General features: G+C 39.1%; 1 protein-coding gene across 1 annotated transcript in view; it reads left to right on the top strand.

Moving 5' to 3' along the window:
* kmt2ba (lysine (K)-specific methyltransferase 2Ba) overlaps nt 1–24,240 on the top strand; it is a 36,935-nt gene that overhangs the window by 1,335 nt on the left and 11,360 nt on the right. The window contains 25 exon segments of the mRNA XM_030147017.1: nt 1,503–3,005; nt 3,836–4,008; nt 4,197–4,283; nt 5,064–5,220; nt 7,910–8,180; nt 8,927–8,988; nt 9,139–9,366; nt 10,630–10,736; nt 12,900–13,751; nt 14,428–14,543; nt 14,703–14,782; nt 14,785–14,876; nt 15,632–15,724; nt 15,872–15,989; nt 16,197–16,310; nt 18,796–18,983; nt 19,153–19,248; nt 19,411–19,521; nt 19,719–19,795; nt 21,457–21,635; nt 21,802–21,887; nt 23,009–23,143; nt 23,300–23,458; nt 23,594–23,711; nt 23,811–23,889. Of these exon segments, the coding sequence (XP_030002877.1) occupies nt 1,880–3,005; nt 3,836–4,008; nt 4,197–4,283; nt 5,064–5,220; nt 7,910–8,180; nt 8,927–8,988; nt 9,139–9,366; nt 10,630–10,736; nt 12,900–13,751; nt 14,428–14,543; nt 14,703–14,782; nt 14,785–14,876; nt 15,632–15,724; nt 15,872–15,989; nt 16,197–16,310; nt 18,796–18,983; nt 19,153–19,248; nt 19,411–19,521; nt 19,719–19,795; nt 21,457–21,635; nt 21,802–21,887; nt 23,009–23,143; nt 23,300–23,458; nt 23,594–23,711; nt 23,811–23,889 (4,904 nt within the window). The 5' untranslated portion in view covers nt 1,503–1,879.

A 24,240-nucleotide genomic window follows, 5' to 3' on the forward strand; every position in this document is an offset into this window, starting at 1 on the left:
ATAATAATAATAATAATAATAATAATAATTAATGTATACTTTATTGATCCTTTACAGGAAATTACAGGAGCTACAGCAGCAATAATAATAATAATAATAATAATAATATATACTTTATTGATCCCTTACAGGAAATTACAGGAGTTACAGCAGCAGCTGTAACATTGTCATCATGAGTACTCTACTATTAAACAACATTAAGATAATAACACTTTAAAATAAAAATCAGTAATGAATAATAAAGGAATAAGAATATACACAAGAATAGACTGTTGCAAGCTCAAAAAAGTACTATATATGCAGCACATGTTGACAGGAAAAAACATATCCACATTATCAACATTTCAAAGTCAAGATGTAATTTTTGGCCATATTTTTCTAACATGCTGCAAAGATGTATTAAACCCTGTGCTGTGACACATTCAGAGAGTATTCAAATGCCCATAATGATGCATATACCTTAGATTCATTCATACAAAAGGTGTGTGTGTGTGGGGGGGGTAACATTATCAATGGACAATGTTACTGGCAAATTGTATTTTATCACATTGTTTTACATCAGCAGGAGGGGTTTTAGTGTCTGGCATCAGTTGGACATCACTGATGCAATCCTTTTAGAGGGGACTGTAACAGTCACATGGCTTCATGCTAAAGCTTGTGGGTGCTCCACTGGAGGATTGCGCGTCACACTCTTGTGCTCTGCGGTGCTGTAGAGATTTCAGTATGAGAGTTTAATCTCTGTCAAATTTTCAGCGATGGATCATTTCAGTAGAAATCAAGCTGAAGTGTACTTGTGATTTGCTATAGTGCAGTTTCTCAGTTGGAGAGCTGGAGGTTTGAGTGTCTTTTTCCCTTCATCTTTGGTAACAGTGGTCTTTAAGTACTATACTTGGTTAAAATTTTATTTAATTTTTTTTTGCTTTTAAAGAATGCTAGAAAATATAGTAGTTTTAAATGCAGCTTGCTTAAGTGCTGCTTTATTGATTGATTACTAAGGAAGAAATTGCATTATATCCCACAAAAAATGAGTCACATAGCCAGGTTGTGGGCAAATCTGCTGAGTTATTACAGTATTTGTAGTTGACTGAAGCCTGAAACTAAACAGTTTTGTTGGGTGCAGCACAATACTGATGCAACGGTGAAGTAAGATTGGAGTTGAGTGCTGATGCTGAGCCATGGTAACAGCAGTAATGATGCCTGAGAATCAAATGAAGGCAGTGGGAAGCCCCACTCCACACACACTCGCTCACAGAAACCTGAGCACCACGTCCATCAGCCCATTCATTATTATTATTCTTTGAAAGAAAACCCCAACCAGACAAAACAATTGTTTGATTATTTTCTGTTCCACCTTTACATGAGATTTCTAAAATGATGTAAATGCAGCTTCATTAAAAAAACTGTATACATATATAATTTTAAGCACCGTTACTTAATATTTTATCACCGTTACTTAATATTTTTTGTTGTCTAACTTTTATGCTTTATATCTTTCTTTATAGGATGATGATTTCTCTGGATTTGGGACCACATCACTTTCTCCACAGAAAACTCAGAAAGCTCCTGTGTCTTTACAAAGCCGAACAAAGTCTCCGCAAGTTTCAGACCATTCTCTATCAGCCAAACCTCTCATTGGAAAAATTGTACAAAAGACCCCAAAACCTGCTCTTATTGGGAAAATTGTACCGAGATGCAGTAAAGATGGCCCGATTATCAAAGAGACCCCAGCAAAAGATACAGACATACCCAAAGTGGTCATTAAACCTCGGTGATAAACAGGAAGCCAAAACATGCAGATGAGCTGGCCTCAGGTAAAGACAGCAGTACAAAATCAGCTGAATTTATCAGCAAAGCAGGGGAGTCTGCACACTCAGGCAGCATGCAAAACCAAACAGCCACTACCTCAGCTGGTGGCATGAAGCAAAAGAAGCAGTTAGGCATTCTGATGGGGAAAGAAAAAGCTTCCAGGGACAAAGAGCCAGGCGAGGTGTCTGAGGAATCTGAGACGGAGCAACCCGAGTCACAGAAGTCTGCAAGGCGAATGAGGCGATTTCGAGTTGGACACGCGAGACGAACATCTGAAGCATCTGCTCCATCGTTCACCTCGCTTCACAAACGAAGGAGGAGGAAAATGGGGAAGGATATGGGCGCCTCACCGGAGGCAGGGGCTGAAGCTGGAGCTCAGAGTGGACAGGAGGCAGCCATGCCACTTGAAGGCAAAGCTGCAGAATCCTTTGACAAAAAAACGGACAAAAAGCGCAGGTCTTTATTTGGACTTAGGCGAAAGGCAAGAAAAAGTCCTTCAGGCAGTCCAAAAATACCTCGCTCTCGTGTCACGCATACTTTTTACACTTATGTTCCAGACCCCATTCCAACCATGCAGATTCAGGTTGACAGTAAGCAGCAGCTACAAGGTCAGGGTCCATCCATGACTTCATCAGAGGGCGAGTCCAGTTCATTTTCTGAACAAGCCCAGCAGACGTCTAACAACTCTTCCACCCCTGTAATGAGTGCAAGGTCGTCCCGCGTCATCAAAGTCCCTAAGAGGTTTCTGGATGAAGAAATGATAGCTTTTCCAAAGGGTTCTATATCAACATGGCTGAAGAGTCAGCAGAAAGAGGACAGAAAACCGAGTTACGATGGCAACTCATTACAGTCAGACAGTGACTCTATGTCTGTTGTCGACAGCCAGTCTGCTCTGCCAAAGTCCCCGTTCAAGGGCAGTCCAGGCACGAGCCACCTGGAGATCTACAAGAACCTGAAAAAACTGACCTTAAAACTGGCAGAGAAGAAGAAAGGCCAGTCTGACACTCAGGATGATTATCATGAAGACAGTCTGAGCTCTCATGCCCGGAAGAGGCGGAGGTCCAAGCTGATGATGGAGGAGATGGACTCTCCCGGCGTTGTGAGGAAACTAGCTGTGGTGATGAACACTGATGTGCAAGCAGCTGCCCATAAGCCTCTGGGTGAAGAAAGGGCAAAAGCAGAGGATGCAGACAAAAATAGTAAGAATCGTCTCCTCTTTTTGCCTATTGTTAATGTTAATTGTTAATTTTGTCTGTTTTTACAAGTGCCTGTTGCTGATCAGTTTATCTCTATAGCATTGTGTTTATTTAGCAGTTCTGTGATATATAGTAGAGATGTACTGATTGTAAAATTCTTTATTAATTCAAATGTTTTATTGTGTGGTTTTATTTATTCCACTTTAGTTTCAGTAATGCAAAGCAGGGATGTAGCAATATATATCAGACATTGGTATCAGCTGATACTTGCTGATATCGGCCAATATCTGTATCAGCATATAAAATGCCCTTTCACCAATGGCAGATATTTATCTATCATGTTATCATGTTATTTTAAAGTTGTTGTTGTTTTTCATAAATTGATATAAACAAACTGTGATGAAGGGTGGAAAGTTGATATGAAATTTTATATATAAAATTAAGATTCCTTTGTTAAGGGGGGGATGAATAACAACAAAAACAAAATTAAGTGTCAGTATATTTTTATTTTATTTATTTATTTTTTAATATTGCAATCAGTGCATCCCTAATGCACATTTTTTTTGCAACAGCTTTGAATATAACACAGCAGATTGCAGCAACAACACTGCAATGGGCAAATGTTATCTTATTTGCCAAAAGGCCAACGGCAATCAACAACGGCTATTGACCTAATTAAGTAGACTGGTGCATCTCTAATATTTTGACATTTTTAATCTTGATGGAATTACAGAGTTCAGCATGATTCTTCTCTTCTCTCTCTTCTCTTAAAACTCAGAGTATAGAAATGGTCTCCAAATATCTTGCTAATACTGACTGCTTGTGTTGTCCAGATGAAGGAGAAGTTGTTGCTGTGGACTCTAGAGAGGCACTGGAAGTCAGTGGGCCCAGCCATCGAATTGGCCTCAGTGGAGCTAATAAGAGGATGCTCCACCTGCTAAAGAAGGCCAAAGTCCAGCTTATTAAGATTGATCAGCAGAAGCAGCTCAAGCTGTCACACTCACAGGTAACACTGTTGTAATTAAAAAAAGCTTCCTCACACAATAGGAAGAACATATTGATCTAAAAACAATGTAGCCAAATGTTTTGTTTCGAGTTTTTGCTTTGTGACAAATGATCTTTAATTTTTAAGATGTAAAAAGTGCAACATTTGTCATGTCTTTTTGCCCTTTCGCTTTTTGTTTGGACCTATAGTTGGGCTTCAGAGAATCACGAGTGGCAGTGAGTGGGAGAAGGCGGAGAAGAAGACCTGGCGTATCACCCAAAGAAGTTAGCCCACAGGTAGATCTTTTTGTTTTTATCTGTGTTGATGCAAATTGTCTTTTTATTTAAACACACAGCATCTGTCCGACCCATTTTTATAACCACCTCTGGGCTAGTGCTGCAATCAATTATTTATTAGTAGCGTCTGCATGTGTGTAACTGCCAGGCCGCTTGTGGTTGTGTACTGCTTATAGCCACACTGCCTGTTAAAGAAATGTTTAGCTCTATGTATAAGGAAAATACCAGCATGAAGGAAAAAAAAACATGGTGTGGTGGAGGAAGGCAGCAAATACCAGCATTTACTGTAAACCTACTAAACAGGAAATAGATTACATTTGAGCAAGTCCAGTTTTTACTTGTGCTGCACTTTCTTGAAATGAGTAGTCAATAAAGAAAGATGATGAATTACTGAGGTCATTTATGAGTAAATGTTCATCCTCCAGATTTACAGTGTTTTCTTTTTAGGTCATTATGCATTGTCAAGTTATGTGCACACTCTATTTTCATTCATATTGTGACTTTATGATAACAGAATTTATAAACCTGTGCCAGAGAAAAATACCACTCTCTTATAATATAGAAAATCTGTGTTATCGCACACTGGTTTATCAATGCTTAAAATAGATATACCAAAATTGAGCCGCTTCAAGATATCCCCTCAGTCAATATACAATCAAGTTTCATATAGATTGATGCATGTTTTTGTGTGTTTTGCTGGTCACACACACAGATATACCAGAGTGAAAACAATACCCATACTTTGTTTCCAAGCTTGACGGTCATTTTCTGCATTTGTAGGAGCAGCCGCTGGGTGGTCCGAGGATCAAACATGTCTGCCGAGCGGCGGCAGTGGCGTTGGGGCAGCCTCGTGCCATGGTGCCAGACGATATTCCCAGACTGAGCGCTCTACCACTTCACGAGAGAGAGGGCATCACCTTTTCTCCCGCAGCAGAAGGTACAGTCTGTCTGCATGTGTTTTTATCAGCAGTTTGGACAAAGCAGTGATTTTTAACTGAGGTTTAATTTTAGTTGAATTTATAATTGGCTTATTTTCTTCATATCTATACATGGCCTGTAAAGTTATTTTCGTGTTATGACCATGTGTCTCCAACAAAGCATCTGAGTTAATTCAGGAAAAACACGGTCAGGGTTTGTGGGTACATGAAGGAAATGAATTAAGGAACTGATATCCTTCATGTGTTTTTTGAGTTTTTAACTTTGGGGTCATGATGTGGTGAGAAACTGGCAAACAACACAAAACAAAGTGGAGTTCCGAGCCATAGAGGAATGAATCAATCCATATATCTGCAGGTTAACAAAGTCATACAGACATTCATTGGCTGCACTTTCTCACAACATCTTTGAAGGTCTGCAGCATCAGCTGTTGCTAATATGTAGCTGAGTTTCTCTAGCTCTGGACTGAACAAGATTAGATATGCACAGACAAAACAGTGTATTGTCAGATTTGTCATGTCACCTATTAACAGTTAATACACGATACGATAACAAAATGGATTGTTGCATCTGATCAAGTTATTCACACGACTGACAAATTCTCTGAAGGGAAAAAAATAGATCCACTTGATCGACTGCTCTCAGGTAGGTTAATTACTTTATTTCATTAACATTGTCCATTGGCCTTATATATTCCTGTTTTTGGAAAGTCGCCTTGCTATTGTATTTTATTTCAAACATCCCCAGCTAAATTATGTTCCCAAAAATGCATAGTGCCTCTGCAGTTCTTAAAATACATCCAAAAGTAAAAAAACAAACAAACAAATATTTTGGTAATTATTTTGTTAGCTTTGGCAATCAGTTCTACAGCTGCTGAGCACAAAAACATCTGTTTTAGCTCAATGTAGTTGTAACTAAAATATTTGCCAGCAAAAAAAATATCTTTTGTCACACACAGATTAGCCACCGCTGTTGGAAAGCTTTACCCAACACTGTCAAGTGAGCGTCACTCAGTATGAGGTGAGGAAGCGCTGTTTGACAAATAGACTCACTGCCCTGATGAACACACTAGCGCTGTTGAGGAGAATGAGCCCTGATCAGGTTTTCTCCAGATGAACTATTCTTTAAATGATAACACGTCACCCACCAGCTCTGAGTAATTTCTGAAGTATAAACCAGCCAGTCGCTTTGAGCCAGCTGGCATTAAAACACTGCAACTGGGGGACTTGGGAGCCTGTCAGAGTCATTAAGTTTCAGCTTCAACCGCTAGCATTTTTCAAATGTAAAGACATTAGATAAGGGAATTTCCATCAGCTTTAGATTTGTCACAGATTTCTGATGTTACCCAACTCTATCCCAGAATGACTTCAACATACACAAAACTTAGAGCAGCTATTACTAATATCCCGGGTTCAGACTACATGATATTTTTTATCTGTTTTAACAGTCACTGTGTCAGATCAGGTGATCATGGTCACAAATTTTCACTGTGTTGTTGCAGAGAGACATGAAAAACTCTCTGACCAGTTATCACTTGTTGTCTTGCATGTCCTTAATTCTCTGCCCACATGTTTTGTCTCTTGTCTCACATGTTGTTATCTGGTAATGATGACAAAAATGCCCAACTGGAAACATAATTCTGAACTAATGATGGGGTGGCTGTGGCTCAGTTGGTGGGGCGGGTCATCCACAGAGGAAGGTTGGTAGTTTGACTCCTGTCCATATATCAAAACATACTTGAGCAAGATGCTGAGCTGTAGTGTCTGTGAGTGTGAGTGAATGTGATGCAATTTAAAGCACTTTGAGTTCCATAAAGGTAGAAAGCTGCATTCACCATTTAACGTCTTTGTTTATGACACGGCAGTCCTGTGTGTGGAAGAGTCTACAGAAGAAGCCTATCTTTGGGGTGGATTGTCCATCCTTCAAAGAGAACTTGAAGCAAACAATATGGCAGAGTGCTCTGTTACTTGTTTATCTATATTTACAGTTATGCAGAGCGGTGAAAATTTTGATTTGGCCTCAAATCATATTTTTGTCATTTCACTAAAACGCCATTTAGTTTCAGTCTAGGGATTTTTATTTGTTGAAATTTTTGTAGTTAACTAAAGTGTCATAATATTTAGTCCAAAAACGTAAAAATATGAAGTAGAATGCTGTTGTATTTCAAGACTTTTACATCCATATCAAAAAAATAGTTCTTAGGTTAATGTCTTGTTTTCCTCAGTGAAAAAATGCTGCTGACAAAAACTTTGAAGATGAAAATGGTTAAATTGCTGAGTTCCTCTGTAATGTGTGTAACATTAACCAGGAGGAAAGCAGAGCCTTTTGTGAAAGCACAAACACAAATCATTGGTTTGTTGTCCTTTTTTTTTTTTTTTTTTTTTTTTTTTTGTTACAATCTAATGTAAAAGCACTGATTGACGCATCTGTTACTGTTTTCATTCTGACCAGCTCCAATATGGTACATTTGCTCATTTGGACTCATATCATTTAGTCTGAACCCGACATAAGATATCTGACATATCTGTAAAATGCAGACTTGCTTGTTCCAGAAAGTGTATGAGCACCTGACTGAATAGTGAGTTCTGGCATCTACAGATGTTGCCCCTCCCCCCACATCACATGCATTTAATAATGTTTGAAATGTCCATTTTAGCCGTTTTCCCAACTGCTCTGTCTTTCGCTTGCAGATGTCGCAGATGATGACGATGACCTCTCTGATCAGGATAGGACTCAGTGGGCTGTTCCTCAGGAAAGCATCCAGCGGAAGATGAGAGGAAGGAGGAAGGGCCACAGGTTTAGAAAGAGGAAGATACTGAGTCAGTATTTACCTGGAGGGGTCCGGTCCCGGCGCTGTGGAAGGTGCAAAGGCTGTTTGATAGAAGAGGACTGTGCTAAATGTGTCAACTGCCTGGATAAGCCCAAGTTTGGAGGGCCCAACACCAAGCGACAGTGTTGCATGTGAGTTTTGGTGAACTGTGGTTCCAGAGACAGACGAGGTATAGGTGAAAAAGCAACAGACATACGCTAAAGGGAAGGACCGATTAACCAGGTCTGGGTTTATCCTCATACATTAGTTGATTTACAAACTATTGATCTGGTCAGTCTTGGCTCCAATTTAAAGCTGCAACCGATTATTCGATTAGGTGCTTGAAGCGAATGCAAAAATTCACAATTCGATTCATCGTCTCGAATTGATCGAAGGGAGATATTCTATTGCAGTTTTTCCTTCTTTGTGCATCACAATAAGCGTCCGTGTGAAACACAACAGTGGAACCAGTGTTTAACAGCAGAGAAATGAAGGAAACAAAGCTTTGGTTCAGGAGAATTGTGGTTGAATGATTTTTTTTTTTTTTTTTTTTTTTTTTTTTGATCACTTTGAGTCGATTAATCGTTTCAGCTCTACTCCAGTTGTTGCCAGTGGCTGTTAGTTGACCCAGTGTTTTCTTGCTCAAGACTGACACTTTTAAATCTGCATTAAACCCACAGTCGGTCGACATCTATCAATCTTCATATACTCTGTGACATGACAATTCTAGAGCACTGAATTGAATTCTACAATGTTTGGTCAGGTGGTGAACTGTTTGTGGTTAGACTCAAGTATTTTTTTAAAGAGAAATAGTCAAACAGTATAAATATGACTTAATAACTTTCAATTGATTTTACACATTAAGACATCTGTTCTCTTCATTTTCTTCTTCCACCAGATACAAGAAGTGTGATCGGATTGAAAAGGCGAAGATCGAGCGCATCATCAGGCCGTTGAAATGTATGTCTCTGATGAAACATCTGGTTTAAATTATGTAGTGAACATTTCTTATTCATGTTCACCATAATTTCATCATTTATTCTTCGTGTTAAGAGCTCTGTAAATGTTTGATTTGTATACAAAATTAATCACGGGGCTCCTTCCTCTTAGTAAAGGCGAGGCGGTTGTCAGCGTCCATGTCAAACGCCGATGACTCCAATTGGGGAGTTGGCGAGGGATCGTCAGTGACAGTGTCTGGAGACAGAAAACACTCCCTGCGTAACATCACGCCGCGCTCGTACAGCAGCCTGCTCAAGTCTGAATCAGAGGAAGAGGAAGATGAGATTAAGAGTGAAAAATCTACAACCAAGCCAAGTACAGCTGTCCCCAGGAACCAAGGTAACTGAGGCCGGTTTTGGTTTATGTTGATGCAAATCTGTCTGCACAATGTATTTATTTCTTTACAGATTTCAAGCTTTGTTAATTGCTTTGTTAGTTAATTATGACTTATCAGTGATTCCCAAAGTGTAGAAGGTACAGGTGGTAGGCTGGAAGATTAATGTTATCATAAAGTATTTATTATTACATATATAAATTTTAAAAAGTTGTCAGAGCAATGGGATTTCAGTTATGTGTTGTTTTTTCCTTTATCTGATTGGTTATTGATCCAGTTCGTATCTTATATCAAGTCATTCAGAAGAAACAAACGTTTTTGGGAGACTAAAAGCAGAAGTGGCTACTGTTGTATAATATAGTAAAATAGGTTTCCTATCAAATACAGGCTTAATAATTACACATTTTCATATGTATGTGGATGTTTTTTTAATTTGCCCTCCCATTCACCAACGTTCATATAGAATTGGTGTGTTTATGAAGTAAAAAATACATATGAAAATTATTGAATTTATAATTAAATTACATTATAATTATTATAATTAAAATTGTAATCAGGCTGATTATAACATATCACCGATGAATCAACATCGGTCAATATATAACCGATGTATTAACTTTTTTGCTGTGCGGAGATTCTGTTGCTCACTGCCCCTGTGTGTCTGCTGCCCAGAGTTTTAGAGGAATAGTAAAGAGTGTCAGTTGTGTAAATTATCTTTGTGAGATAAACAAAGATGCAACTGTTAATTCACATGTCCACCATTACCTAATATAAGAGTATGTGTATATTAATGTTCTTATCTCATTTATCCGCTATATCGGATATTGGCTTTTTTTTTTTAGCCTCCAATATCAGTATCAGCATCTGCCCCAAAAATCCCATATCGGTCGGTCTATAATGAAAACACTTATTAATCTTAGTCTCTTGTGTTAATCAGAATTGTGATTAAATGTTACAGCCCATGGTATTCTTTAATTGGAAATGGTTGATTTACATGACAGGTTTATCATCTAATCTCTCTGTAATGTATTACATTTGAATTATATAGAGCAAAACTTTTCTGTAAATTTCATTCATGGTTTCAAGTTGTTTTCCTTCATAATGTTGCGCATATCTCATTAAAGTAGCCCAGTCTGATGATATGTCAGAATATTAGAGTATTTTGTAAGTATAGTGGGTGAGTATGGTCAGTAATGGGTGAAAAATAAGTCCTCCTGAGTGAGTTTTAGACATGAGTCTTAGTCTTTTTTTCTTTCTTTCTTTTTTAGACCCCGCTCCTCCAGATGACCTGGTGTCAGACAACACTGCAACAGAACTGGCGAAGCCTCGTCGTCTGTTCACCAAAGGCAATGGAAGCAGACCCAGGTTATATAAGGTAAATGACACATACATTTTCATGCTTGCTTTCATTTAACCACCCAATTAGGCCTGGGTAATGTAGTATTTTTGGAAATGTTTTGTTATTACGGTGAGTTTAGGATCTAGATGCATTCGAAACACTGAGAACAGGGGTATATCTCCATCCAGTTGTCTGTCAAAGTACATGGCATAAAACTGTAATTTAAAAAAATTATCAGCATTTCCAACTATTACTTTACCCAAGCCTATGTCTCACCACTAATTCATATGTTTAAATTTACTTAATTCACTGTTTTGGAATGAGTCATTGTAATAATTCTTCATTAGTTTCACCTTTTCTGATTTTTCATTTCCTTCACATCTGTCTGTCAACTTTCTTGTCTATAGCATCAAAATCACATCTAAATAACACCTTGCATGTACTTAACTTTGTAACACTAATATTTATGGATGATTTAAGACTATTTCATCAAGTTCATGGCATCTTCCATCATAACATTTTATTCTGTTTTGTGTTTTATTCCGTACATTTATAATTCGCTCAGAATTGAAAAAAAGCTATTTTATCCTGAAGACAGTTTGCCCACATTAGTATTGGTAAGCGTTAAACGCATAAAATAATAATAATGCAAGTAACTGATCTAATGAATGATTCTGATTAATTTTGGGGCGAAAAAAAATCCTTTAACAATTATAAACCCCTATTAACGCTAATGGTAAAAGCCTAATTTATGAATCTAAGCCTTTTTTTCTGTTAATCTTCATTGAATTCATATTGAAAAGTTGTCATGTTTGTGTCCTACCTCCAGCTAAGGTTGTTGCATTCTTAGAGGCTGCGCTGTCTTCATTTGCTTGGCATTTACCTTTCACTTTACTTCATAACTCAGTCTGCTCGTCCGCAGTTCAAAGCTTGATGTCTTGATAAAAATTGTCTTATGCCTGTATTTTTGCTCATTTCCTCATTTTAAAATCTGCTTGAATTATCTCCCATTTTCCATTGTGTTTAATTGATCTGTGCAGACACTGTTACTGGTCACTGAACTGATCTCCATCTGTTTTTTTTGTTGGTTGCACACTGGTGGTGCTGTTTCAGAAAAACTAGTGAGTAACACTGAAACGAAAAGGGCTATGGGTGAAGATTGCGGAATTTATTCATCTTGACATGCAGTCGGTACAATTGAGTCTGCTTTGGTGTCTTTTTCTTCCTCCCCCTCCTTTCAAAACACCCCTGCAACCAAAGAAAACCTCATAGTTTTTTGAGAAAAAAACAGAGGCAACAAGTACAAAGAATCAGTCACACCTTTTGCATAATCGCGCTATAAATAAAGGAAGAAGTAGCTTTTCTTGGTTTGATCTGCATGGCTTTCTGTTTTAATGGCTGCACGTTTGTTCATGTTCAGGCGTAGAGGTTCAGTGGTTACTTGATGAGGGTTGAGAGTGAGCAACAGTAGTTATTATGGTGCGGAACAGACAGTTATTTTAAATGCATTTATTACAGACCCACAGTTTAGAAACTGCTTCTGTACAATAAGCAACATGTCTATGATAAAGGTGTGGAAAGTTTTTGACTGTGATACTGATAGGATATTGTGAAGATGCAGTTGTTGAATTGTCTGTTTTCTGATTTTTATCTGTTTAGATTTACTTGACTGTTGTAGCCATATGATAAATGAGGAAGCAGTACACTGATAAGCCTCGACCATCATTGTGACGCCCGTGAAGATGTGCGAGCTTGTATTAGCCATGCGCATCTGATCACTTATATTTCCAAAATCTAAATGGCAAGTCCGCTGCACTGATGATTGCATGTGGCATCAAACAGAATTTCTGAGAAATTTGTGACAGGTTTGATCCAAATAAAAGCCACTTTGCTGAACAGTAAGAGTAAGTACATGCTGTTACTTTCTGCTAAAATATGTTCACAGGTTTGTAGATGATTTTTGCTTGGTGGTGGCATCTAGACAAAACTACCCATCTGTGCTCGACTGCATTTGCTAAATCCTCCTTTACTCACACTTCTTACTTCTGCACCTCTGGCTAACAAATCAGTCTATATTTATCTCTCTCCCCTTTTCTGTCACTGTGGCTGCTGCCGGTCGCCGCCTCTGCATGTGAATAGTGTTAGTGTAACTTTGGTACCTGTCGTGCTGGTTGGCTTAGGCAGTCCCCTCCTCCACAGGAACAGGAGAAAACGGGAGAGATGGAGGCCAGAGACAGTTTACCAGAAACCAGCCCACCCAGGAGCCCCTTGCCGAAGCTGCAGAGGCAGCTACAGATACACTTACACCGTCTGCCTGATTTTGTCCTGCAGTCTGCTGTGTCAGTGCAGCAGTTGCCTCAGTGTCTGGATCAGTGTACTGCACGGTCGCATCCTAAATTTTCCCGGCCTGTAATACAGCCTGCTCTTTCACATTCACCACATCCCATAACGCTATCGCCTCCAGAGCCGCCCTTGCCTGTCCCACATCCTGCTTTTCCACTGTCACCACATCCCGTAACAAAGAAATCCTTGCAGTTACGTTTGCACCGTTTGCCTCAGTCTGTGGTGCAGTCAGGCTCACATTTGCACACAAGTGTGTCATCTTCACCTGAGCCTCATCTGCAATCCACACAACACCCACCTGTGCTTGTGCCTCAGACTCTGACACAAATTTCAACGCAGACATGTTTTCAGGGACAGCAACAATCTGAGGTTCAGGACTTGGATGTGTTGACTGAAAACTGCAATGTTGAAAAATGTGTGCACAGTGACGTACATATGCACACTCAGCCTGATGATCTGGACTCAAAATTACAAGAGGGAGCACAAGCGGAGCAGGAGGCCAAACCAGAGGATCAACCTGAAGAGGAGGAGGACGCTTCTGTAATCAAGACAGTTCTGACAAACAGGCCAGGAACTGACCCACACTATGTCCTTCGTCCCCAGAATTCTGCAGAGTGTGGATCACTGAACACCCTGTCGGGGTTAACTAATGGATTTCCCCAAAAGGCCCTGCTGCAGAACAAGCACAAGATCCGTGTGGATTTCAAGGTGGGCTTTTCCACTTACATTTGGTGCCATTTTTAGGCAGAGTGTATGTGGCATTAACTCAGCTGAGCTTTTCCTCAGTGGCTTTCCATTAACAGCTTCACATTCTAAACCAAAGGAAACCCCAAGCTCTGTAGACAGTGAGTCTTTATTACACTACTATTCTCTTTGGTCAATGGTGTATTTGGCAGTCTGTTATTTCTGTATAGCAGACCAGGGCCATGAATAACAGACTGCTGATATGCTCTGCACAGTCCCAACTGTATTTTATTTAGCAGAAGCAATAAAATAACTTTAAAATCAATCAAGTAAAATTCATATCAACATTTCAGGTAAAGGTATTGATTGTACTATCCATGCAATAAGCAAGATAATAAACAGTAAGCCGGTCCTGGAGAGAATTAGAAGCCCCTCCGGTAGTCGAATCCCTTCTGAGTTTATTTCATAATGATGACCACATACTGTATATATCCATTACTTTTATGTTCTTTGTACAGAAATTAAATGAACCGCATGCTGTTAGAATTGTGAGGTATAGAAATGTAGAGTAAATAGGCAGAGATTGACGTGTGCTTCCGTGTAAAAACTATGAAAATCAACAGCTTTAAAATGTTCCCTTTTGCATGTGTGTAAGTGTTATTGATGTGGTGTCCTCTTGACTCCTCCTGGTGTCTAACAGGAGGACTGTGGCTGTGCAGAAAGTCTGGCTGATGGGTGGTCCTCAGCGTCCTTAACATCTGTTCCCACGACACCACAACCAGTCTGTCTGCTCTGTGCCAGTAAAGGCCACATGAGGTAAGCAGCTCATACCCAAACCCGAGTGATGTAACACAATGTGCCATTAAGGCACCACTCCGAGAAGTATTTAGTTCACAAATTAGAGCTGTAAAGCCACATCGGTATGTTGTCGTGTCGTTTTCTTATGCATAACTATTTTTTTTTTTGTTAGTAACTTGTCGCTTACCTCATCCCATTTCCACTAGATGCTTACTGCCAGATCTGCTGTGAGCCTTTCCACAGCTTCTGCCTCTCGCCTGAGAGCGCCCCAGCAGGAGAAACAAGGAGAACTGGTGCTGCAGACGCTGCAAGTTTTGTCACGTATGTGGTCGGAAAAGCAAAACCACAAAGGTAAGCAAAAATGGTTTGTGTGTATACAAATGCATCTGTCATATCCTCCTGAGACCTGGGAAAGTGAAAGTTTAGGCTTTTTTTCATATTAAATTTTCTTGATTGGAAACGGCGTAATGCAACAGTGCCTGTTTTTCTTTTTCTTTTTTCTTTTTTTTTTAAGTAAAACTCTGAAACTCTTGTCCACTACAGAGGACAAAATGCCGTGCTGGGTCTCGAGGATATAAAAACACACAAGAAAATGTCAATTTTTGTAAAATAAATTTGGGCTTTAATTCCTCATATCAGGATTTTTGAGCCTTATTCAGATCATAAAAATTAACACCCTTATTTATTAAAATATGCTTTGCCTCACTTAAACTCCCAGTATATATCATTTCTGTTTTAAACTAAAGAAGTATATTTTCTCAACTTGTGCCCTTGCATTATGTTAAAGATTTCCAACACTAAAGTTTAGAAAAATTCTTGATCCACTGTCACACACACACACACACACACACACACACCTACCTCTACTGATGGTGTTATATACTCTTTATTAAGCTAATATTAACATTATAGCTATTTCACCAGAATGAGTGCTAATAGGAACTTATTGACATTTTTTTATTTTTTCGGATTTAGCGACTACCTAGCAACAGAAATGGCTATTCTGTATTATGTTACCATAAGGAAAATTATTGTAGAGGTGGTAGGTAAACCCTCCCTAGTTAATATTTTATTAGTTAATATCCTCATTGTTTTGTGTTCGTCAGCCTGTGCTGCAGTGCAGGAGATGCCAAACCTCATACCACCCCTCCTGCCTGGGACCAACGTACCCAAAGCCTATGAACTGCAGCATACCCTGGGTAATGAGATACTAAACTTGACATGAATGTCTATGCAGTGGAAGATCATTTATAGTAGATTGTGTTTGAAGGGGTCGGGATTATACTTATTGGATGAAACTGTCCATTAGGTTATATTGTGCTGTTTTTGAACGTTGTTGTGTATAGGTTTGCATGACGTGCATTCGCTGTAAAAGCTGTGGTGTTACTCGAGGAAAGACCTGGGATTTGGCCTGGAACCATGAGCAGGACCTCTGTCCGGACTGCACCGCCCACTACGATAAAGGTCAGTTACTTCAGACATTGAATTTCATGATTATTTAATACCGTCAAGGCACATTTTCCACTATAAATGCACTGTAAATATGAGTCATGAGTTATCATCTTGCGAGGTTTCACTGATTTAAATTAAGCTTAATTTAACTTGCGTGAAATTAAAATGTGTGCCATGAGAGATGCTGGATGATCTGACTTCCACTTCATTTGTATTCAGGCAACTTCTGCACCATCTGCCACAAATGCTACGATGACAGCAGCCAACACACACAGATGATTCAGTGTTCAAAGTGTAGCCGCTGGGTTCATTCCAAATGTGAAGGACTTTCAGGTGAGTAACAAGCAATGAAAGAAATGCTTAAAATTTGAATTCATCAGGTTGAGCACTAAGAACAGTGTCTCATGTCCTGTGAATGGTTATTTATATCTAGTTAACAATATATGAAATAATTGTCCTGTAAATTCAAGAAAAGGAGTATTTCTTATCAGTCCCTCCGGGAATTCGCGATGTTGCAATCACAACTATTAACGCAAATTCAACCAATCACCGCGAATTCTGCGCGGCAGCTGCAATTTCGTCCAGTCACCCGCGAATTTTCCGCAAATTTGACCAAATCACCTTAGCCCCCTTTCGCCCACCCCCCTCCACGCGACATGTACATCATCACGTTCACTTCCTTGTTGACATTTGAGAAGAGAAAGACATGGCGACACATAACGCCCACATTTACCAACAAATATCACTGCCAAAGTTCGTGCAAGTCAGTTTCCAGATGTGTTACCAAAAGTGGAGGTCAACTGTTCTGTGGTGGAACACAAACGAAAGTGGCCCGCTCCACAGACACTTTTCAAACCGCAAAACATGCAAAGAGAACAGCTGAAACTGGAAGGGACAGACAGACAAGTCCAATGACAGAGGCTGTTGCATCCAGAACAATAGCAGGAGCTGAAAAGGTCAAAGTTAGCACGGATATACTCTATAAGGCAATATAGCGAAGAATAAATAACTTGTAGGCACAGCTTTCCTTTTTGTGTATTGTGTGTGTGTGTGTGTGTGTGCGTGTGTGTGTGCGTGTGTGCGTGCGTGTGGGAGTGCGAGCGCAAGTCTGTGTGTGGAGTTAAAAAAACAAGCTCACAAACAAAAATAGTCGTTAAACTTGGTGTTAATATTAATGTTTACTCTAATGTGTTAGAAAAGCAAACCCAAGTTTGGCTGGCCTGTGTGCATGTGTGTCTCTGTGTGTGCATGTAACCCATCTAACCATGTAATGTATCTAACCCTAACCCTAAATATACTACTATATCATTAAGGAAGCAAAAGTCATGTGTTATGTTGTATAAATGTGAAGGATGGGTGGGATTTAATAAGTTTTCTTCTTCCCACTCCTTTTTGAGCAGTACATATTGAATTTATTTTGGTTATTACCAGGTACATGGCAAGTGATATTTTGTCTTGATCACCTTTATTTATTATGTATTGGCTCTGATATTATTTCCTTGTACACAAAAAATGTTTATTTTTCTTCTGCTCAGAAACACATAAATGAATGAAGGAAAAAAAAAAAGGAGCCTGTTTTGTTTAAAATCATTGCTTCCTGGTGCTTTTAAGGCTAAAAAACACAAAAAAAGACTGTTCTAGGTAATTTGCAAATGCCAATGTTCCAATGACTTTAATAAAAGAAGCCTCAAATCATCGCAACTTTCATCGCAATTGTTTGGAAAAGCTGCTGCAAAATCAGGCATTTTAGGCCGCAGCAATCACAAAAAAAAGCCCGCGAAATCCTGGAGGGACTGTCTTATTACATTTCAACATTATATTTTCAGTAAATAAACGGTACTTGCTCTTATTAGATTGTTGTTTGTCTGTCTATTTACAAACTTCTGAATAACCGTCTTGGACATTATAAAAAAAGCATGTATCCAAATCTGGCAGAAACAAAATGTCTAAAATGCAAATCCAATCAACTGTATGCACGGCACACATTTGCACATTTGTAAAGCACTGTCATAATCACAAACGGCTGCAGTTTAAGCGTCCACAGAATTTAGCATCAAACTGCAGAAATGATATAAGATAAACACAGCCTTAGTCGTAGAGGTACAGATGACAGGTACATACTTTTTTGTTTTGGAAGTTTTGTGTTAAAGTTTGTCCATTTGAATTGTGTAAAATTGGCTGGTCAGAGTGTTTCTCCTGTTTGGGCCCGAATTGCCATGAATAATTGTATCGTTCTGACAATTTAGTCATGTACAGTACAGTGTCAAAGTTCTAGTCTCACATGTTTGTTGGTTTCTTATGTATGTACAGCAGGAAAAACAAAAGTTTCAGGGTAAAAACAGCTTTTAAAAGCCAAAGTGGTCGTATTTAGTGTGACTTTAACATGTCTTTAACCCTTTTTGTTCAAACAAATGAGATTTATTGCGTTAATTTTCTGATATTTGATACCAGGTTTCATTCAACACGTCAGATCTTTCCAATTGTGTTGCTTCTTGTCAAAAGTCACATTAAATAGTGACTTTAACCTTTATAACACTTCAGTTCAGTTGTTTTTTTCAGTGGTTTAGGTCATGTACATATTTCCTGTTTTTTTTTGTTTTGTTTTTTTTGTGTCTGAAGAAACGAGAATGAGGAAAAACATGTATGCTTATTTCAAACCCTGAAAAAACAACAAAACAAGATAAAGGTGGAATAGGACTTTTATACCATACTCTACATACTTAGAATAATAAAGCACAGAGTAAACACTGTATATTTCTTTCTATTTTCTTTGGAAGTAGAAAAACTCATATGCATTTGTTGTTTGTTGTTGTTATAGAGGAGCAGTTCACGATGTTCTCAAACCTCCCCGACGTCGTTTTTACCTGTTCACCCTGCAACCACAACCAAATAGAATACAGCAGTTTGAAGGAGGAGATGCAGAGCAAGGTGACGGCCGGGCTGCAGGAGGTGCTCACCGACCTCCTGTCCTCCAGCACCACCCTGCACCTCATCATCTGTAAAGCGGTAAGAGTTACGCACAGTCGTGTGGCACATTATTTGAAGAGTTCTGCTTCAAAAACGGTGCACTGCTAAATTACTCAAACTCCTGAACATTGTGCATTTATGTAGGTACATTATTTCTTTAGCTTTCCATTTGTTGTCGAACTTGAATGGGATGGTGTTTGTATTTCAGTGCCAGAGAACAAACGGTACAGAATTTGTGAAGGAACGAGTCTGTGACCTGCAAGCCGTGGAGAAGAAGTTTAAAGCAGCGGGTTACACCTCTATAGTGAGTATATCCTTCTTTATATTTCGTCAAGTGTCAAAGTATCTTGAGAATTTGACCTGTTTGTATAGTTGTTGATGCACGAAAGCACAGAAAGAAAAATACCAAAGAAATCCCTTCTTTCCGATGCTCATGTTTGACCTGTTTTTCTTCTCACCCACTCAGAAATCTTTCCATGCGGATGTTGTGTCTGTGATGAGGAAGTGGCTGAAGGGGGAGGAGCTTCTCCCTGAGGAGCAGAGACTGACCAGTCAGGCCAAAGAGCATTATGTCAAAGTGAGCTTCCCTCCCCCTTTTACTCCTGAGGTGTTAATTTATATTTAGGGCCATTTTTCACCGACTTCCAGAGGAATGCTGTAGTTGAGTCACTAAACAAATACAGCTGTGAACAGAGTAGAATAATGATTTGTATGTACCACGTATTAAGAAATATGCTTTTAATATTAACTTATGTTCATTTGTTTTTCTAACAGTTGATGGAGCGGGTATTTACTTGGTTTCCTGGACGCTATCTAAAGAAGTGGAACTCATTTTCTGAGGAGTTTCCCAGGTACATTTAACCCTGAACAGACTTGGTTTTAATTCTAAACAAGAAAAATAAGCAACACGTACCTTTTTAACACAAGTTGTGTTGATTGAGGCCCACATGGAATCTGTGTCCACAAAATAAACTAAGTTCCCTTTAAGCAATATTTTTAGTCAGGTTTTCCATCAAAGTAAGTGAGTAAGCAAAAGGTTATCCATCATGCTGTATTAGATTTTTCTCCATCTGTGTAATACACTAGTGAGTTCCATTAGCCACCCTGTGAAGTGAGGGGCAGTTTCCAATTTCCAGAGTCTGAAAAGCAGTCTCTTAGTGATTACAGTTGCAGATGTGATGGTGTTCTGCACAGAGAGGCTGTGGTTTAGTATGAACTGAGAACACCCAAATGGCACTATCTCTGGGTCAGGATTAAACACAGTCGTATATTTCAGAAATCTATTTGAATATTTCAGTCCAGATATTACACAGCTTTGGACAAATCCTGAGAAGGAGGTCTAGAGGGCTTTCAGCAGGTTTGTAATGATGCATACAAAGTAATTTAATGTGTCATTGCCCCTTAGGATCTGCACTAATATTGAATATTTCTGCAAGGAACATTAAATATTTAATATATTTACATTAAATCTCACCTTTTAAAGTCTAAAAGTTGGTTCTTAGCGGTTCTCATCCCATTTGGTCACTTTCTAATGCTTTGGTCAAACGCCTTGTGGTGTTGGTTTTCCTCACCATGGGAGACCAATATCTATATAAAGCCAATAAAAATCAACTTCCAGCCAACATCCAAAAAACTATTTGCCTGTAGAGAGGGGGGCTATAACCTGAGGGGATGCGGGAATTTCAAAGTCCAAGCAGTAAGGACAACCAGGAAAAGTTTGTGTATCGGTGTGTGGGGTTAAAACTTTGGAATGGGTTGGGGGTAGACCTCAGGTGGTGTCCAAATTTTCAAAAATTCAAAATAACGTACAATGAAATGGTTTTGTCACAATATCTGGCTCAAGGAAGGGTGTGATCACTACTTGGATTGTTAGGTTGTTATATGGTGTGTGTGTGGGTATATACATGGGTGTACAGATGTAGAGATAGTTTGGTGTATATGTGTATGTGACTTTATGCGTATGGGTGTACAGGTTTGTAGGGGTGCGTTTATGGATAATCATAATCTGATGTTGTATAATGTGATTAGGCACTAACAGTCTGAGGACTGGAATCGGGGGTAGGACTGAATAAGCAGTGGCTTCTTCCTACTCCCTTTCAGGCACAACAGTTTTTCCATTTTCAATTATTCAAATTTTATTTATTTTTTTGTCATGTCTTGTTCTTTTCCCTATGTTTTGTATTATGTTTATGTCTGAAAGAAACTAAACCAACAGAGTGACTCACTACTCCCGCTAGTGGTCACATAAATTCCCCAGCCCGTCAATGGAAATACATTCATGTCATATCTCTACAATTCAATATATTGGTGTCTTTGTCATAACTTCAGAGATCTTTATTATAAACGCACTAATATATTAAATGATTGCTTAAAATTATCATTAAAGTACAAATTCTACCTATAGCCTCTTGAATATGAATTATCCTGATGGTTTAAATCGTCTACTCTCAGTGATGTCAGTGGTGTTTTGGCTTTCTGCTCATTTCAACGGTTGTCATCCTTCATTCTCTAGTGGTATGCTCCCAGAGGCTGTCCTCCCTCCATCTAAAGAGCACAGCTATGCACAGTGGCTGGAAAGGATATACCAGCCGAGGGAGTCCAGGGGCCCACAGGCAGGGAAGCCCGACTGTTTATCTCCAGTGAACACACACCAGTCTGGTGCATCGCACAGCCTTCCTCTGCATTCACGTGGTATGAAAACTACTGAAGCCTGTTCTGTATGGAGTTTACAAGAATGTGATCTTTGTCTGCTCTGCCTGTCAGAGGCAACTATCACACATCTGTACAGGTTTTATATCGTCAATGCATCTGAATGACTTTCTCAAGATTAAAATAAATCTGTTAAATTCCTCCACAGGTGTAATGGCTGATAAGGAATCCAACATGACTGAAGATGTGAGACAGTGTGCTCTCTGTCAACAATATGGAGATTCTCCTCCCAGTGTAGGTTTATATAACAATCATACACAGTTCACACGGTCTTAAAGCAACAAGCTTTGTTTTGTTTTTCATAAAGTTTAGCATTTAATGTACCATGGTTTCTGGGGGTCTTTTAAAAGTCTAAAATCTGCAGGTCACATGCAGATTTATGCATATGGATTTGATGTTTCAGGTGCGGCTGCGTTACACGAAGCAATAAAAGACATGAACAAAATGGGGTGTAATTCCATCGTTTCAATCTTCCCGTTTTTGTTGTTCAAGCAGATGCACAAAAACTAGAATTCATAAAAATTGACACTTGGGGGAAAAAATTGTTATTGTGACCTAAAATGCCATTTATATGTGGACGAGCCCCAATGTGAAGAAAAATCTGTTTGGGAAAATATTTGCATTAGTGTGGACAGGGCAGATTTTTATTATGAAACGTCATCTCGAAGTTTATGTTCAGGATCAAGCAAATGTGCAAAGAAAGTCTGATTTCAACATTAAAACCAAACAGCGCAGCATGAAATGGATGTGCAATGGTCTTCAATTTAACTCCTCAAAAACCTGTTTGCTCAAACTGCTCTAACTGGACACATTTTTAATCTCATTTTGTTTTGCGTGGTGGTTAATTAATTAATTAAAGGCTCGTTGAGATTAAAAATCTGATTTGCAAGAGTGTCCTGGTCAAGACAGCAGCAGCAGAAGTTCCAAAAAATTTCCAGAGCAGTGCTACATCTTAAATAAATTCTCTCATTTAATCCTATCTTGTTATATTAACTCAGACAGGCTTAAACTGTGACAGTCTGTTATTTTCAAACACTTAAACCAGCTGTGTTAACCTTTCCCTCATGAGATGAAGCAAATACAATAGATATGTTGTCCTGACTGACCTTGTCTTGCATAACATTTGCATAACTTTTTCACATTGTGGAGCAGGTCGATGGGTTGTGTTTGAGTTTTAGACTATTGTGTTTCAAGTGTTTGACTCAGTGTTGTGTAAATGGGTTTAATGTGATGTGCATATTGAAGGTAATAGTCTAGCTGTTGCATTTACTGTAGGTGCAGACACTGCATAAAACTGCCCGTTAGAGATGTTTATTAACTGACACTTACGATTTTTAAAAACTGAATCCCAATAGGAACAAGGACGGCTGCTCTACATGGGACAGAACGAGTGGGCTCATGTTAACTGCTGCCTGTGGTCTGCAGAGGTTTATGAGGAAAACAGCGCTCTTCTGCAAGTACACAGTGCTGTCTCACGAGGGCGCCACCTGGTAAGGCTGCATTTAAGTTACTTTTACGAAAAATAAATGAATTAAATGAACATGTTAGGAGATGCGTTCATTAATCTGTGACTGCAGATTGCACTGATTATAATTGTGCTTGTGGTGTGTGTTTAATCCTCTTCATTACCGCTTTGTTTTCTCCAGCGCTGTGATCGCTGTGGGCAGTCGGGAGCAACCGTGGGCTGCTGTCTCGCCACCTGCCAGAGTAATTTCCACTTCATGTGTGCTCGTGTTCAGAACTGTGTGTTCCAGCAGGACAGGAAGGTGTACTGCTACAAGCACCGGGACCTTGTCAGCACAAAGGTGTGGACACAGTTTTTTTTTTCTCTCGGCTTGTTTTTAATTTCAAGTTTAATTACAGGTCCTCATTCACCTCACACAGGGGAAAACACTTGCATTTCACTGGTTCTGACTTTATCTCTTGCTCATATTTTTCAGGTGGTGTCTGGGAAAGGGTTTGAAGTACCTCGGCGGGTTTACGTAGATTTTGAGGGGATCAATCTCAGAAGAAAGTTCCTCACAGGAATCGAGCCAGAATGTATTAACATGACTATAGGTAAGGGGAATTTAACTCCAGTACAGTCCAGGATGTTCGTTTAAAGAGGGATGGGATATTTTGACCATATTTATCTGCCTCCTTTCCCCACTTTTTCAGGTTCTCTACAGATCCAAAAGCTGGGTGTGTTGACGGAGCTGTCATCAAACGGGAGGACACTTTACCCTATTGGCTATCAGTAAGTGATTAACATTCTACACAATTATATCCAACTGAGACCCGGTAATGCATTTTTGTCCTCTGTAGGGGACAAAGGTTTCATAGTTTTACTTAAAAAATGCTGTCCGTTGCAAAGGGCATACCATTAAAAATAAATGAAAAAATAATTTTAAAAAAAACTGTTGCATTATGCAGTTTCCAATCAAGTCCATTGTTTCATGTAAAAAAGCTAAAAACTTTTCACTTCCTGGGTCTCTGGAGGATCTAGGAAATGTAGACTTAACCTCAAACGGGGGAACAGTGACTTTGATGTTTGTGCTTTTCCCCTAATCACAAAAAATAATCACTTAAATTACAAGAGGGCATTGTT

The sequence above is a fragment of the Sphaeramia orbicularis genome, chromosome 11, assembly GCF_902148855.1.
Source record: "Sphaeramia orbicularis chromosome 11, fSphaOr1.1, whole genome shotgun sequence".
Classification (NCBI taxonomy): domain Eukaryota; kingdom Metazoa; phylum Chordata; class Actinopteri; order Kurtiformes; family Apogonidae; genus Sphaeramia; species Sphaeramia orbicularis.